At 36.9% G+C, this 19,129-nt stretch overlaps 1 protein-coding gene across 13 annotated transcripts in view; it reads right to left on the bottom strand.

Annotated features, from left to right (window-relative positions):
• Positions 1-16,630: 16,630 nt before the first annotated feature.
• Positions 16,631-19,129, bottom strand: part of CFHR4 (complement factor H related 4) — a 46,122-nt gene continuing 43,623 nt past the window's right edge. For all 13 annotated transcript variants that reach the window (XM_050782532.1, XM_050782591.1, XM_050782624.1 and 10 more), the window contains one exon: positions 16,631-17,040. In XM_050782532.1, the coding sequence (XP_050638489.1) occupies positions 16,844-17,040 (197 nt within the window). In that variant the 3' untranslated portion in view covers positions 16,631-16,843. The remainder of the gene's footprint in view (positions 17,041-19,129) is intronic.

The raw sequence follows: 19,129 nt of genomic DNA on the forward strand, positions 1-19,129 counted from the left end.
AAACATCAAAGTTCATGGAGGGTTGTGCAAAATAAGCAAATAGTGTCTAATCAGTGTTTTCATAATAATACTCTGAATTTATCATGTAATATTTACTTGAGTAAAATAAAAGCTGTTCAATATCCTTGCTGTGGTCCCTGAGTCTCTGAGTTTGGAATATTCAGAATGGGCCATTGAAGAGGAAAGAGGAAGCCCCTTCTTTTTTCTAGCCAAGATTTCAGCTACATCAATAGTCAAGCAAGTGCAGGTGATCAGGCCAGCATCACTGTTCTAGTTGTAAATTCCACTTAAAACTGGTATTAAGAATGAGGTAACTTCAGACCATCCTGGCTAACATAGTAAAACCCTGTCTGTACTAAAAATTAAAAAAAAATGAGCCAGGCATGGTGGCGGGTACCTGTAGCCCCAGCTACTCGGGAGGCTGAGGCAGGAGAATGGCATGAACCTGGGAGGTGGAGTTTGCAATGAACCGAGATCACACCACTGCTCTCCAGCCTGGGCGACACAGTGAGACTGTCAAAAAAAAAAAAAAAGATAACTTCTTAATAGTTTTCATATTTTGTAGACTATAAAAGGTCAAATCAAGAATAATTTTTGGTATGTAAATGTTCCTGAAATTTTTGAACAAACAAATTTTACTTCAAAATCATTTTGTTCAGATGGTACTGTGAGAATGGGTATTTGTGGGTCTTGGTATATTCACTCACCACCAAAAGGCAGCAATAAAACTGGATAAAATTATAAAAATAATCTCTAGAAATTGGCCAAAAAGCATACTGTTGGGAAATATTTATTCTAGAAAGTCTATATAAATCTCAGTAAGAAGAGTGGCTGCTTTTATCCACCTTTGTCTAGCAGTCCAGTTCTGTGGCTCAGAAGTTGAACCTTGGATAGGCAAGCAGTCTATGTGGACTGGAAGCTCTGCTGCCCCACTGAAGGGGAGTTACTTTACAGCATGGAAAAATCCCTGCCCAAGGATCCTATTGAATACAAAGAGGTTACAGTGGGAAGCAAGTAGAGAAGACTAGTATGTGTAGAGGATATTAGCTGGGGCAAGCAACAAAGTGGCCAGTCAGCCAGAAATTTAATGGCATAATTTGGAGAAAGGGACAGCCTAAGGACTCCCACTAAGATGAAACTTACTGACGGTGGTTCAGAAGTCAATGGGAATGCACATAGCTACGTTCAATCAAGAAACCAGAGAAGTCCCTTTGAGCTACTAGTAGTCTCCACTATTGATTCTAGTCTATCTAAACTTTGTCGTTTCCAATTAAACTACCCAAATTATTTAAATATTAAGTGTCACACTCTAGATCATTTCAACAATCTTTTTAGCTCAATTACTGTACTAAATTCGTTCCAACCGTTCAATGACCCTGACACTTTTTCACTATTCTTTTCCCTTCACTTTCTCTCTTCCCACCATACCCAAATTAGATTCAATGGTTCATCAATGTAAGTCAATCCCTTGCACACATTCTCCTGCCCATTCCTTTCTTTCTATCAGTAATCTAAGTGTTAGAAAACCTCAATCATTTGCAAATAAATTATCTGCCATCACCATCCCTGAATTGGAGCAGCAGAGTGTTTCTACAAGAAAAACAAATGTGGTCACTGCTCCAAGATGGCTGAATAGGAACAGCTCTGGTCTGCAGCTCCCAGCATGATCAGTGCAGAAGATGGGTGATTTCTGCATTTTCAACTGAGGTACCTGGTTCATCTCATTGGGACTGGTTGGACAGTGGGAGGGGGAACTGAAGCAGGGTAAGCATTGCCTTACCCCAGAAGCACCGGGGTCAGGGGACTTCCCTTTCCTAGTGAAGGGAAGCCATGGAAGACTGGACCTGGGAAAAACGGGATGCTCCTGCCCAAATACTGTGCTTTTCCAATGGTCTTAGCAAATGGCAGACCAGGAGATACTCTCCTGCACCTGGCTGGGCAGGTCCCACACCAAGGGAGCCTTGCTCACTGCTAGTGCAGCAGTCTGAGATTGACCTGCGAGGCAACAGCCTGGTGCGGGGAGGGGCATCCGCTATTACTGAGGCTTGAGTAGGTAAACAAAGTGGCCTGGAAGCTTGAACTGGGTGGAGCCCACTGCAGCACATCTAGGCCTGCTGCCTCTGTAGACTCCACCTCTGGGAGCAGAGCATAGCTGAACAAAATGCAGAAGAAACTTCTGCAGACTTTAACGTCCCTGTCTGATAGCTCTGAAGAGAGCAGTGGTTCTCCAGCATGGTGCTTGAGGTCTGAGAGCAGACAGACTGTCTCCTCAAGTGGGTTCCTGACCCCTATGTAACCTAACTGGGAGACACCCTCCCAGTACGGGATGACTTACACCTCATACAGGCGAGTGTCCCTCTGGGACGAAGCTTCCAGAGGAAGGATCAGGCAGCAATATTTGCTGTTCTGCAGCCTCTGCTGGTGACACCGAGGCAAACAGGGTCTGGAGTAGATCTCCAGCAAACTCCAACAGACCTGCAGCTGAGGGACCTGACTGTTAGAAGGAAAACTAACAAACAGAAATAAATAGCACCAACATCAACAAAAAGGACATCTATACCGGAACCCCATCTGTAGGTTACCATCATCAAAGACCAAAGGTAGATAAAACCACAGAGATGGAGAGAAACCAGAGCAGAAAAGTTGGAAATTTGAAAAACCAGAGCACCTCTTCTCCTCCAAAGGATCGCAGCTCCTCACCAGCAGTGGGTCAAAGCTGGACAGAAAACGACTTTGACCAATTGACAGAAGTCGGCTTCAGAAGGTCAATAATAACAAACTTCTCCAAGCTAAAGGAGGATGTTCAAACCCATCGCAAGGAAGCTAAAAACCTTGAAAAAAGATTATATGAATGGCTAACTAGAATAAACAGTGTAGAGAAGACCTTAAATGACTTGATGGAGATAAAAACCATGGCATGAGAAATTCATGATGCATGCACAAGCTTCAATAGCTGATGCAATCAAGTGGAAGAAACTACCATCCTCCACCCTCAAGTATCTGTTGTTCTCTTCTTTGTATCTATATGTACTCAATGTTTAGCTTTCACTTATAAGTGAGAACGTATGATATTTGGTTTTCTGTTCCTGTGTTAGTTTGCTTAGATAATGGCCTCCAGCTTCATCTATGTTCCTGCAAAGGACATTATCTCACTACATTTTATGGCTGCACAGTATTCCATGGTAAATGTGTACCACATTTTAAAAATCCAATCTACCATTGATGGACATTTAGATTCAATCTCCAAGCCAAGCAAAAGTGAGTTCCAAAATTGAATCAGTAATTAAAAGCCTACCAACCAACAAAAGCCCAGGACCAGACAGATTCACAGCCAAATTATACCAGATATGAAAGGAAGAGCTGGTATCATTCTTACTGAAACTATTCCAAAAAATTGAGGAGGAGGGACAGCTTCCCAAATGATTCTATGAGGCCAGCATCATCCAAATGCCAAAACCTGGCAGAGACACAGCTGAAAAAGAAAATTTCTGGTCAATACCCTTGATGAACATAGATGCAAAAATAGTCAACAAAATACTATCAAACAGAATCCAGCAGCATATCAAAATGCTAATGCACCACAATCAAGTAGGCTTTATTCCTGTGGTGCAAGGTTGGCTCAACAAACATGAATCAATAATGTTATTCATCACATAAACAGAACTAAAAGCAAAAACCACGATTATCTCATGTTTAATTTTAATGTACAACTTGAAAACAAGTAAACCAGCCTTTATTACTGACCTACCTGCCCCAGTTTTTTTTAGCAGGTATTTCAATTAATGATTTCAAATATTTCCACTACTCTGCAGAAGATAAAGGGTATGATATGTATATTTGATGTGGTGTTTATTTGCCCATTGTTGTATAACATTACTGCAAAATAGTTTCCTTGATCAGAAGAATATAACTTGGTGGGCAAAAACAATTCAGATTATTTAATTTTCATACGTTAGATTTAACTTCCATGAGAAAAATCAAGTCTCAAATACGTTTTAGTGGCCTTCAAAGCTTGCTTAAATCTTCCTGGTGTTAAGAACAAACATCAAATATGATCTATTTACTAGCTATATGCTGGGCCATCACCCCAGTGGATATGTCCTAATGAATTTTTAAATCTTACCTATCTTGCTAAGAAACTGGACCTTTATGGTAAACAATTTTTACCTTTTCTGGTGCTTCTGTTGGTTTGGGTCCTTCTGTGACCATTCCTTTCATGTATATAAGTAGTTACTTCTAGGTAATGAACCAAAATACCTATTTGTTGACTCCAGTCACTTTCCAATCCTGGTAGAGTTTTTATTTTGGTGGGCATCAACTTGTCCCAGTTTGATCAGTCCTTTTAATTCCCATAAAGGTAGTATCTCAGGCAAGAAGTACTCGAATCAACTATTTTCCCATTAATTAATCACTGACCATGAATTGGTATCAACCCTTGTGATCTGGCATTTTAATGTCCTCAGTGTCTTCCATAATAGCTGAGAAAACACATTAAAGTTTAGCCATTGAACTCCTTTAATCTTATATTTTCCCATGAGGATCTGCCACAACTTTCCAGGTAGCGTAGTAACCACTCATTTATGAACTGCCATCAGAAAGACAAGATGACCATCTAGCCTCTGGCAGCAGGTGTTCTAATGGAGAATCTCTTTAAACTCTTCCTTCAATAGTCTAAGACAGAGCCTCAGCAGTCTCTAGAGTGTAACAGAGGAAGAGGAGGTATTTACTCATGAATATGACCAAGGCCATTGCTGTACCTTCTTGTAGAATTTTCCTTCATATAAAATTTCCATTAAATAATGGAACTCTTTTGGGTATTCTCTTTTTTTTTGGTGTGTTTTTCAGACAAAACCCTGACACTTTGGACATTTCAAAAATTAAAATAATTTTATACTCTTTAGTTATTGGAACCATTTCAATCAATGCCATATACCATGCCAAATGACAGGTAATTTGTTTCTTTTCTCTTTTTTCCTTCATTGTTCTTGCTAGAAATGTATCATTTATTCTTCTCAAAGAACTAACATTGGTTTGTTTTATTAATTCTTTGAGAAGATTAAGGAAGCAGTTTTTTTCTATATTGTACTTGCTTCATTGATCTCTGCATTAATATTCATGATTTCCCACCTTCTTAAGTTGCAACTTAGGTTAGTGTTTTGAGGTGTTTCTTCTTTTCTAATATGCCATTTAATGACATGACACAATTCCATGGGGCATAGAATTTTGGTGGGGTTCAGATGGATAATTCTTTTGTTTTCTGTTTATTAATGGAGACATTCATTGTTATTAATCTGGTTAATATTCTGAGGTGGAGGGTTCAATATGTCCTCAGTCACATGTTTGGTGCTTTGCCAGCAACAAGTGAAATTTGGGGTTCAGGTGACTCCTGTCACTCTCAGGGCCTCTCTACAGAGTAGCCAGAATTCTCTCATGCTGGTTAGAAGCTACAAGAGACCAAGGTAGAAGCTGCTATTGTTTTAAAGCTTATTTCCATATCTGGCATAGAGATACTTATACCATATCCTATTGGTCAAAAGAGTCATGGGCTAGCACAAGTTCAAGATGATGGGGAAATAGGTCACTTAATCAGAGGATTTTCAAATTATTTGTGGATATCTTTAATCTACAAAACATAGTAACTACGATATATTACATACTAATATTTTAATTTATCTCCACTCTGAGGTATGTATATATCATAAAAATGATTGTATTTAAGAATGTACTTCATTATGATTACTACCTAGTTCATCTTTGTTGATGGCATCAAATGTAACCAAGTCTTAACTATTTTAGAAATCATATTTAAATTTAAGTTTTCGAAGTTAAATTGTATTTCTAATGAAATAGTAATGTTTTATTTCTCTACATAGGTAGCTGTCACCCATGTTTTTGACAGTTTTCTGCGTGTTTCTATAAGAAAAGTTTTAAAAATAAGTCTGTGATGTTTTCTCTAATTTCACAGAAGACTGATGATTTGACCATTGTTAAAATTCTTGCAAGAGAATCTTTAGGTGTACACCAGACTGAAGGTAAATAAGAATCTGAGTTAAGGTGCTCAAACCACATTTTTTAGGTTGTCCATATAAAATAAGTATAATAAATAACTGGATTTCATAAGATGCAGCTGAGGAAGCTCATCAACTAATAAAGGAGATGGAAGAACTTCAGAAATCACAGACACTACATTGAGTCATCTTCCTTAAACACACGAATTTAAGGTGACGATTAGGATAATCAGATACTACACATAAGAGTCACAATTCTCACTGTGCTATTGACATTATTGCCGTGTTAAATAATTTTCAACAGTTAACATAATGATAGGTAAAAATGTGAATTGTTAGTTCTGAAAGCAAGATCACTGCTGTTAGCAGTGTAGGAGTGGCAGAGTAGTATCAGAAATGGATGCTGAGCTTCTCTCCTTCTTCATGATATGGTAAAGGCACCATGAAATTTAAGGATAGGATGAAGGGTCTGACAAACTTTTATTGCCAGGGTGTTACTGATGCACTCTTTGTCTGAAGGGAAAATCCTCAGAGGAAGATTATCTGGAATGAATCATAGGAGTGTAGTTTGGATTATATGACTTTGACTCTAGAATTTGTAAAATACATATATATATATATATATATATATTTAGAATAAGATACAAAATAATGGAGAAATTAGTAGAAATACATCTTCTTGGTTGCTGCTAACAAGTTTGGTGGTATTAAAACATCTCATGGTGGAAAGTAAAGCAAATGAACAATCAAACCCAGCAATATTGAGATAAATATCTGAACCAAACATAATTGACTTCATGTGCGACAAAGGTTCTGATGGAGACTTAGGAAGATACAGTTAAGTCATGGCACTCCTTCGCTCTGACCCTTCATCAACAGATCCTGCCTTCCAAGCACCAGGTTTTAAAGACCAGATGACCATGAATAGTAGAGAAATAACATTAAATGTGTGGTCTGCTTTGCAAAACAGAAAAGTATTGGTACCTGCCAGGTTAATCTTTCCACAGATTCCTTGAAATAAATGGTTTGTAATTTGGTAGTGAATTCAATTACCGGCTTATAGTCAGACTTTGGAAAAGGACTCTCTTCACCTGGTCTTAGTTGTTCTTGTTAAATGGGAATTTTATAATTGGTCAAACTAGCCTCTCTAGTGAATATTAAATAATACCAAATCTTGGGAAGATAGTGAGAGATTTTAATTGCTTAAAAATATTAAGTGGTAAGATGATGTATTAGTGTTTTTCAGAGAAACAGAATGTATAGTGTGAGGTGTGTATAGATAGATTAGATAGAGAGAGATTTGTTTTATGCAACTGGTTTACTTGATTTGTGGGTATAAGCAAGTCCAAAATTCATGGGGCAGGCTAATAGAGTAGAAACTCAGACAAGGGTTGATGTTATAGTCTGGCAGTAGACTTTCTTCTTTGGGAAGCCTAAGCTTTGACTCTTACTGCTTCAATTGATTGAATGTGACCCACCCACATTATCAAGGGTAATCTTTACTTAAAGACAACTTATTGTAGATGTTACTAACTCCATCTATAAAATACCTTCTTCACAGCAACACTTAGATTAATATTTGATTAAATAACTTGGATTGATAGCCTAACTAAGCTGACACATAAAACTCACCATTGCAGATGCTAATTCTCACCAAAACACAAATGATTTTGATTAATTATGTAGATATACATAGTTGCAAGAAGGCTAACATGAACTCCTAGGCTATGACTGTTAGGAGTTGGCATTTCAAGATACCTGGAGTTAACACTTAGATGTAATTTTTTTTTCACTTGCCAAGAATATACTATATACTACCAAATAGCTGGAAGAAGAATATTCAATGTTCCCAACAGAAAGAAATGATCAATGTTTGAGATAATGGAGATGCTAATCACCCTAACTGACTACTATACATTATATATATACACACACACACATTACTATGCACCCAATAAATATATATGGTTATTGTTTGTGAATTTTTTAAAGGGGGATTAAAAGACAATTCCTTGTTTGTTACTGTGCTTTGATGAAGATAGCCCTTATCATTGTGGTTAAATAATTTAAAACTCAAAATGCCTATTATTTCATAGGTAATATCAGACAAACTTCCAATTAGCATGGAACAGTTTAGAAAAACTAATAATATGGAAATGACACATGCAGCAGCCCTCCACTGGTGGTTGCTCTTGGTGTACATTACATTCATAAGCTGTTTGCAGCCAGCATTTTTGACCAATGATATAATCCACAAAAGAACTTCTAGCTCCTTTTTTGAAATGGTCCAAACTCTGTGATTCTTTTTCTCCTTGTGCAAAGCAATCTGCCCATTTTTCTGACAACACATCCTAACTTGAGTCACACACTCACCTTGTAGATAATAAAATCTAGATTACAAAGCAAGATTCGTGGTAAATAACATTGAAGGCAATATGTCTGGAAGTTCTGAAAGAATTGAGTGGTTATCCCAAAGGCAATGCTTAGTACAGACTCATGGATTATGGCAATGTCAGATCATACATCTTTCCAACCTAGTAACTGTTTCTGTTTTGCCAGATCCATTTTTACCAATTTAGAAATACAGCTGTAAATTTTACCACAAGAAGTCATTGCAGCTGAAAACATTACTTCAAGTCCTCTGAATTTAAGTGTACATTACTAAAGGGACAATGGGCTGAGGAATGATTATTTCTCTCACTAAACTAAGACTGCCTAGATGCTGCCCCCTGACTAGTGGTAGAGATACTCCTGCCATATTTATATTTGTAACTGTACTTTTTCTTATTGGGAATGTTCAGAGAGGGAAGTTCTGGAATGACTATTGATGCAAGGGGCTATTGCTGCACTCTATGGGTGGGTACTAGAGCTCACCTATGGACTTCCATCCAGAGATACTAAGCTTGGTGAAGATAGATAGTAAACAGAAAATGGCAAAAGTGTGACCAATGATGAGGGAATGCATGTATGTGAGAGAACATCCCAGAGAAACAGAACAATACTCTAGGCTCCTTCTTTCTGATATGGTACCGAGGTATGTCAGATGCTGGGGGAATATAGGGGGCCAGTATTACCCTGATGCCAAAATCAGACAAAGACACATCCAAAAAAAAAAGAGAAAGAAAATTACAGGTTAAAATCTCTAATAAATAAAGATGCAAAAATCCTCAACAAAATACTAGCAAACTGAATTCAGCAATACATTAGAAAGATCATTCATCATGACCAAGTGGACTTTATCCCTGGGATGCAAGGATGGTGTAATATACGTAAGTCAATCAATGTGATACATCATGTTAACAGAATGAAGGATAAAAATCATACAATCATTTCAACTGATGCTGAAAAAGCATTTGATAACATTCAATATCTTTCATGCTGAAAACCTTCAAATACTGGGGATAGAAGGAACACACCTCAAAGTAACAAAAGGTGTATTCAACAGATACACAGTTAGTATCACACTGAATGGAGACAAACTGAAATCTTTTCCTCAAAGGACTGGAGCACAACAAGGATGCCCACTGTTACCATAGTCATTCAATATAATAGAGGAAGTTCTAGCTACAGCAATCAGACAAGAGAAGGATACAAAGGGCATTCACAATGGGAAGGAAGAAACCAAGTTATCTTTGTTTGCAGATGATATGATCTTATATTTGGAAAAACCTAAAGACTCAACCAGAAAACTATTACGACTGATAAATTTGGTACATTTGCTGGATATGAAACCAACATACAAAAATCAATAGCATTTCTATATGTCAACAGTGAACAATGTGAAAAAGAAATCAAGAAAGTAGTTCCATTTACAGTAGCCACACATAAAGTTAAATACCTAGGAATTAACTAAAGAAGTTAAAGAGCTCTATAATGAAAACTATAAAACACTGATGAAAGAAATTCAAAAGGATACAAAAAAATGGAAAGATATTTTATGTTTATGGATTGGAAGGGTCAACATTGTTAAAATCTCCATACTACCTAAAGCAATCTACAGATTCAATGCAATCACTGTCAAAATACCAACAACATTCTTCACAGACATAGGAAAAAACAATTCTAAAATTTATGTGGAATCACAAAAGACCCAGAATAGCCAAAGCCATCCTAAGCAATCAGAACAAAACTGGAGGAATATTATTACCTGACTTCAAATTATACTACACAACTATAGTAATCAAAACAGCATAGTAGTGGCATAAAAACAGACACATAGACCAATGGAACAGAATAGAGAACACAGAAATAAATCCACACACCTACAGTGAACTCATTTCTGACAAAAGTGCCAAGAACATACACTGGGGAAAAGACAGTCTTTCCATAAATGGTGCTGGGAAAACCAGATGAACATATGCAGAAGAATGTAACTAGACCCCTATGTCTCACCATATAAAAAAAAATCAAAATGGATTACAGACTTAAATCTAAGACCTCAAACTATGAAACTACTACAAGAAAACATTGCAGAGAATCTCCAGGACAGAGGTTTGTTCAAAAAATTTTGAGGGCAATATCCCATAAGCACAGGAAACCTAAACAAAAGTGAACAAATGGGATTACATAAAGTTGAAAATCTTTTTCTGCACAGTAAAAGAAACAATCAATGAAGAGAAGCGACAACTCACAGAATGGGAGAAAGTATTTGTGAAGGACTCATCTGGCAGGGGATTAATAACCGCAATATGTAAGGGGATCAAATAAAATAATCCAATTAAAAATGTGCAAAAGATTTGAATAGACATTTCTCAAAGGAAGACATATGAATAGTAAACAAGCGTATGAAAAGGTGCTCAACATCATTGATTATCAGAAAAATGCAAATCAAAACTGCAATGTGATATCATCTAACTCCAGTTAAAATGGCTTATATCTGAAAACAGGTTTATATCTAAAAGCTGGTAATAAATGCTTGCGAGGATGTGGCGAAAAGGGATCACTTGTACACTGTTGGTGGGAATGTAAGTTAGTGTAACCACTATGGAGAACAGTTTGGAGGTTCCTCAGAAAACTAAACATGAGCTACTATATGATCCAGCAATCCTACTGCAGGTCATACATCCCAAAGAAAGGAAATCAGTATATGGAAGACACATCTGCACCCCTATGTTTGTTGCTGCACTGTTTACAGTAGCTAACATCTGTAAGCAACCTAAGCGTCCATCAACAGATGAATGGATCAAGAAAATGTGGTGCATGTGTACAATGGAGTAGTATTCCACCAGAAAAAAGAATGCGATCCAGTTATTTATAACAACACGGATGGAACTGGAGATCATTATGTTAAGTGACAGAAAGGCACAGAGAGACAGACATCACATATTCTCACTTATTTGTGGGACCTAAAAATCAGAACATTTGAACTCATGGACATAGACAGTAGATGAACGGTTACCAGAGGCAGGGGGCTAGTGGTGGGAGGTGGTGGTTGGGGGTGTCAGGGAGGAGGTGGGGATTTTCAATAGGTATAAATAAATAATTAGAAGAATGAATGAGACCTACTAATTGATAGCACAATAAGGTGACTATAGTCAACAATAATTTAATAGCATACTTTAAATATACCTTAAAGAGTATAATTGGGTTGTTTGTAACTCAAAGGATAAATGCTTGAGGAGATGGATACCCTATTTTCCATGACGTGCTTATTTCACTTTGCATGCCTGTATCAAAATATCTCATATATCCCATAAATATATAAACCTACTGTGTACCCACAAAATTAAAAATAAATAAATAAATAAAATAACTGTAAAAATAGAAGAAACCTCAAAGTGATAAAGTCAAAATGTCTTGTTTTTCCTGCCAATCTTCCCCCTCTATTTTCTTCCCTTATTGTTAACAACATACTCTCTACATATTTTTATATTCTGAATTTTGTGTTTGCATTATATCTTCAAAAAAGTTATAATTAACTTGATATTGAGCAATAGTATTTTCAAATTCAAATTGTGCTTCTTATCTAGATAAAAGACTTGGCACATAATGATTCTTAATGGATGTGTTAAAACAATTGATTTCTAGGCACAAATCAATGAACTAATAAATGGTGGGGTGGGGGAGCTTTTTTTTAATTTTCTTTTTGAGACAGGGACTGGCTCTGTCGTTGGGTTGGAGTGCAGTGGCACAATTCTTCCACCTCAGCCTCCTCCTGTAGCTGGGACTACAGGCATGCACCACCACGCCCAGTTAATTAGTTTTCTTTGTTTTTATAGACAGGATCTTGCTATGATTCCCAGGCTGATCACAAACTCCTGACCTTAAGAAACCCTTTCACCTCAGCCTCCCAAGGTGTTGGAATTACAGGATGAGCCACTATGTCTGGCCCATAAATAGTTGTTTTGCCTGATAAATATCATGCCAAGTATATTATGTTTACATTTTAATATAACAACCATTCTATTTCCTTAAGATTTCCTTTTCTGTCATTTTTATTTTCCTGCCTAAAGATTTATAAGATTTGTTTATTAGTCTTATAATTAAAAAACAATTGGCTAGATTATGTTTCTATGAGATTTTCTCTCTCACTTTGCCTAGAGCCACATTAAGCTGTACACTAGGAATAAGTGTTTAGAAAGAAATGTGAGAACACTTTGATGATTGTACTTACTATAATTGTTCTGGTTTCTTCCCTAGACTTAGATTTTTATGATTTATTCTCCAGATTGATAATCTCTGTAATCATTCATTTCTCTATGTTTTCCCTTTGAAAACCCATCACACCAAATTTCTTATCTATCACACCAATTCACTTTGCTAGGTGCATACTCTACTATTTGATAACCCCACTGATGCTTTTATATCACATTTTATTTTCATCTTCCTGATGATATTGCTTGTTGATCCTACAATAACCTGTATTTCAACATATTTCCTTGTGGTTTCCTGCCATTTATTTTTGTAACATTTTAGGAAACTGATGCAATCGTATTAGTCTGTTCTCATGCTGCTAATAAAGACATAACCAAGACTGGATAATTTATTAAAACAAGAGGTTTAATTGACTCACAGTTCCATGTGGCTGGGGAGGCCTCACAATCATGGTGGAAGGTAAATGAGGACCAAGTCACATCTTACATGGTGACAGGCAAGAGGGCTTGTGCAGGGGAACTCCCATTTATAAAACCATCAGATCTTGTGAGACTTATTCACTACCATGAGCACAGTATGGGGGAGACTGTCCCCATGATTCAATTATCTCCACATGGCCCTGCCTTTAACATGTGGTAAGATTTGAGCAGACACACAGAGTCAAACTATATCATTCCACCCTGGCCCATGCCAAATATCATGTCCTCACATTTCAAAACCAATAATGCCTTCCCAACAGTCTCTCAAAGTATTAACTCATTTCAGCATTAACTCAAAAGTCCACAGTCCCAAGTCTCATCTGAGACAAGGCAAGTCCCTTTGTAAAATCAAAAGCAAATTTGTTATTTCCTAGATACAATGGGGGTACAGGCAGTGGGTAAGTAAACCTATTCAAATGGGAGAAATTGGCCAAAACAAAGGGGCTACACGTTCCACGCAAGTACAAAATCCAGCAGGGCAGTCAAATCTTAAAGCTCAAAAATGACCTCATTTGACTCCATGTCTCACATCCAGGTCACACTGATGCAAGAGGTGGGTTCCCATGGTCTTAGGCAACTCCACCCCTGTGGCTTTGTAGGGTACAGCTTCCCTCCTGGCTGCTTTCATGGGCTGGCATTGAGCGTCTGCATCTTTTCCAGGTGCACAATGCTAACTGTTGGAGGATCTACCATTCTGGGGTCTGGAGTACAGTGGGTCTCTTCTCACAGCTCCACTAAGCAGTGCCCCAGTGGGGACTCTGTGTGGGGGTTCCCACCCCACATTTTCTTCCTGCACTGCCATAGCAGAGGTTCTCTATGAGGTCCCCACCCTTTCAGCAAACATTTGCTGGACATTCAGGTATTTCCATACATCCTCTGAAATCTAAGCAGAGGTTCCCAAACCTTAATTCTTGACTTCTGTGCACCCACAAGCTCAACATCACATGGAAGCTACCAAGGCTTGGGGCTTGCACCATCTGAAGCAATGGTCTGAGCTCTATGTCGGCCCCTTTTAGCCTCTGCTGGGATGCAAGGCACCAACTCCTGAAACTGCAAAAAGCAGCAAGGTCCTGGGCCCTGCTCACAAAACAATTTTTTTCTCCTAGGCCTCTGGGCCTGTGATGGGAGGGGTTGCCCTGAAGACCTCTGACATGCCCTGGAGACATTTTCCCCGTTGTCTTGGCGATTAACATTTGGCTTCTCATTACTTGTGCAAATTTCTGCAGCCAGCTTAAATTGCTCCCCAGAAAATGGGTTTTTCTTTTCTATCAAATCATCAGGCTGCAAATTTTCTGAACTTTTATGCTCTGCTTCCCTTTTAACATAATTTTCAATTCCAAACCATATATTTGCGAATATATAAAACCATATATTGTGAATATATAAAATGGAATGCTTTTAACTGCACCCAAGTCATCCCTTGAATGCTTTGCTGCTTAGAAATTTCTTCCGCCAGATGCTCTAAATCATCTCTCTCAAGTTGAAAGTTCCACAGATCTCTAGGGCAGTGGCAAAATGCTACCAGTCTCTGAGCTATAACAGCGACAATCACCTTTGTTCCTGTTCCCAGTAAGTTTCTCATCTCTATCTGAGACCACCTCAGCCTAGATTGTATTGTCCAAATCACTATCAGCATTTTGGTCAAAGTCATTCAACAAGTCTGTAAGAAGTTCCAAACTTCCCTACATCTTCCTTCTTTCTTCTGAGTCCTCCAAACTGTTTCAACCTCTGCCTGTTTCCTAGTTCCAAAGTCACTTCTACATTTTTTGTTATCTTTACAACAGCACCCCACTCTACTGGTACCAATTTACTGTATTAGTTGATTCTCAAACTGCTAATAAAAACATACTTGAGACTAGGTAATTTATAAAGGAAAGATGTTTAATGGACTCACAGTTCCGCATTGCTGGGAAGGCCTCACAATCATGGCAGAAGGTGAAGGAGTAGCAAAGGTACATCTTACATGGTGGCAGGCAAGAGAATTTGTCCAGGGGAACTATCATTTATAAAACCATTAGATCTCCTGAGACATATTCACTACCATGAGTAGGGTATGAGGGAAACTGCCCCCATGATTCAATTAAATCCACTTGGCCCCACCTTTGATGCGTGGGGATTATATAATTGAAGGTGAGAATTGCGGGGGTGGGGGGGACCCAGCCAAACCATATCAACAATTATTTTTGAAATTTTATTTATGATATATGTTGATGAAGTAATGTTAGTCACTGGAATTAATAAAACAATTTTTTTACTTTTTATTCACCGGTCTCTGCAAACCTGTTATGTGAAAACCTGGTTAGATTTGATAGCTTACCTCATTCTTCAGTCTTAAAAAGTTATTCCTAGCTTTAGTCACCAAAACCTCAGTCTAGCAATTAATATTTCTCATGCTGTACAGGACTAGATCGTTATACAAGTTCATGCTTTTTTCTTTATAACCAGGAAAAATGTTGGGGAAGGGAACTTTGTTTTCTTTTCTTCTTACCCTGCAACTTCTCACTAAGCACATGCTAACTGGGGGCAAAAATCTATTAAAGTGAATACAGATTTCAATTTGTTAACAGGGATAAATAATCTTTTTAAAAAAATCCTTATATACAAAAAAAATCAAGTACAGAACAGAATGAGAGTGAACGCAATAACAGGAGAAAAGACAAAAAAAAATCTGAAGCAAAACAATAGGAAATACAAAAACCACATATGAAGAAACTTTTAAAATATTTGTATTAAGAAAACACAAATGTAGCCTTAAATAAATCAGAAAAAGAATTATTTCCTTAAATAGGAATTTTCAGCATCTTATTTATTTATTTATTTATTTATTTATTTATTTTTAAGACAGAGTCTCACTCTATTGCCCAGGCTGGAGTGCAGTGGCACTATCTTGGCTCAGTTTAACCTTTGCCCCACTGGTTAAAGCGATTCTCCCACCTCAGCCTCCCGAGTAACTCTGACTACAGGTGCACGCCATCATGTCCAGCTAGCTTTTCTTATTTTTAGTAGAGACAGGGTTTCACCATGTTGGCCAGGCTGGTCTCGAACTTTTGACCTCAGATGATCTGCCCAGCTTGACCTCTCAAAATGCTAGGATTAGTGTACCTGGCTTCAGCATCCTAAAGTGTCAACATTGCCCAAGTTAATATATACATTTAATGCACTTCCGGCTGTATTCCCAATGCTCTGAAAGGGTTAGCAAAACCTCTTCTCTTTTTTCACAGGAAAATGATAATAATTCACCTTCTTCAGTACTATTTCCTTTAAATTATGATAATGATATAATGTCAGTGTTTGACAGGAAACACTACTTTTAATAAAAATGGCCCTATTTGGTTAACTGCATCTAGAGGACCATGGCTGCAATAAGGGAATACTATAGTGTGTTTATTTTCACTTACAACTTTAATATCTAATTTTATGGTATTGTTACTTCCCCAAATAAATTCTAAAGTCATTTTGTTTCTATGTCTAGGTATACTATACAATATGCAGAAAGCCATTCAGTTATCTGTTTCTATAGTTACTAATTCATTGATAAGAAGTCCAATATAAGGCTAGTTTTTATTATTTTAGTACAAGCATAAGCAATAATTTAGTTTAACATATTTTTGAGAACATATTAAGTTGCAAATTGAAACTATTATTTTAATTTTCTTTGAAATAAAATAGAAATTACAACAATATCAGAAGCTATCTTTGCAAGCTTTGAGACTACAAGAGTGAGAAGTGGAAGCTGGACATACATTTAGGGTAACAATGTTCTTATTCACATCTGGGATATACCAGTATCCCTTCCCAACACACTGCTTGAAATGATAGAATTGATGTATTTGCATTATATCCCAATTTGCACATAAATTCAATGGTATCCCCTGTTTTTGCATAATATTTTCTGTCACTTTTTCCTTTTAACTGTATGTTATTTTTATTCATGTTTTCTTCAGTTATTATACATGGATCTGAAAGCAGAAAAAAATCAATTAACAATCATAATCTTCCCTTTTCATGCAATAAAATGCATCCTAATGAACACTTTAGGGTAAAATAAAATTATAAAATAATCCAAATAGTTAATAGTTATTAACTTGTGCTACATACTGACTTTAGCATTTTACAAATATAGTAAGTTCAGTTGCACTTCCCCAATGTCACAGCAGAGATCATCAGGTGAGGGTGATAAACGTGGACTCTGGCAGTCTTTCTCTAGAACCTGAACTCTTCTTCCCTAAAACATGTTATGTCCACCCTAGTGACTTCATACCAAAAAGGATTATGCTAATATGTTCTGTTGGAGTCTTGGTTATTTATCCTTCTTTCCCCTCTATTCGACCATCCATGACTACAAACACTCCAAATGTACTCACATTTTGCTAGCTTAATTCTATGTTTCTATTTTTCTCTTATGCCCATGATGTAGAAACAGAACTGTAGAAAGCTAAATCTTTCTAATAGTCATCTATTAAAATGAAACTCTCTCTATATACATACATACATAAATATACCTCAATATCTATCAATTATGTCTCTATATATCACCATCATCTATCCCTGTCATCTTCATTTTCTATTTTAAAGAGAGGCAAGGATAAGCACACAAGAGTTAATTTGAATCCCTACATGATTATGGACAAATTACTCTATCTCACTATGCCTTCATCTGTAAAATCGGCAAGATAATGTTACTTCCACATATGGGTTTTCTTTTATAAAATTCTTTTTTAAAAACATTTATAATTTTTTTTTTTAGTTCCAGGGTACATGCGCAGGATGTGCAGGTTTGTTATATAGGTAAATGTGTGCCATGGTGGTTTGCTGCACCTGTCAACCCATACCCTAGGTATTAAACCTAATTCTTACCTGATAAAACTTTCAGTTCTTAAAGATATCATTCACTCATCTATCTCTTCTTTTGACTCAAGTATTCTGCATTCTAGTTTAGCCCTTATTAGCATTAGTATTTCTTTAGAAATTTCCCCAAATCATATTTTAATACATCTTTCAAGCACTTACTTAAATAAATTTCTTAACATAGTACATATCACTTCTGAAATTCAAAAATTTTTAAGAGCTCTTCAATACATTCAGGGGCTGCTTACAATTCAAAAATAAATATTATTCAAACTCTAAATATTTCTCCAAACATATTTTCCAAAACTTTCTAAAGTTTCCTGCTGCCCGGGAAAGTTTTCCTCATTGCTTTAATATGCCATATGTGTATGTAATATTTTCCATAAGGTTGCCTTTTTCCCTAGAATTCTCTGCTTGAATGCTCTTTGCTTCTTTAGTTTTGAAGACAGAAAGTCTTGCTTGTATCATGGAACTGATCTTATATCTTCAGATAATTATAATCCCTTCCTGTTCTTGACTGTGAGAAGAGGTAATGCTTTTGCTGTGAAACGCGTCTTAGGAGTGTCCATATCCTCAATCAAATTTAAGACTCAGAATTTATCTCTGAAACCTAACACTTTTCTATGAAATCAGGTTTGAAGATACTTGTAAACTATTTTGATTTGAGGATACTAATTTTCCTCTGCAGTCTTGCCACTTGCATAGTTTGGAGCTCAAACTTGGACACGATCATCTACGGAAGTGGTTACATAAATAGGGGACAATAATTAACATTTAGCCCATTTTAGGATCAGCCAAAATATCAATGTCTTCAGTCAATATGAAAGGTAAAAGGTAGCATAGCATCAAAATAAAGGAAATGAGTCACATCACATAAAAGAATTGCTTGTATTATCCTGTACTTAGGAACTTGAGCACTTGAAAAACTCATGAACTTACAGTTTAAGAGCTGTGATAGGAATAGGTTATCTGATATGCAAGGCCTGATGGGTATCCCAGGGCCCTACCGCATAGGCTAGAGGAAACTTGTGGCAAATTTTCTGTCAGGTTTTCTTGTTGTTGCCATAATTACTGTAGCTTTTATTTTGAATTGTGTTGCTTTAAGTTCATAGGATTTGCGGGACAAAATTCTGAGAGTATACCTATATTGCAGACTTAAGGGGTTTTTAGTGTATTCATTTTGATTCTGGTATAAGGGAA

This window comes from Macaca thibetana, chromosome 1 (genome assembly GCF_024542745.1).
Source record: "Macaca thibetana thibetana isolate TM-01 chromosome 1, ASM2454274v1, whole genome shotgun sequence".
NCBI lineage: Eukaryota > Metazoa > Chordata > Mammalia > Primates > Cercopithecidae > Macaca > Macaca thibetana.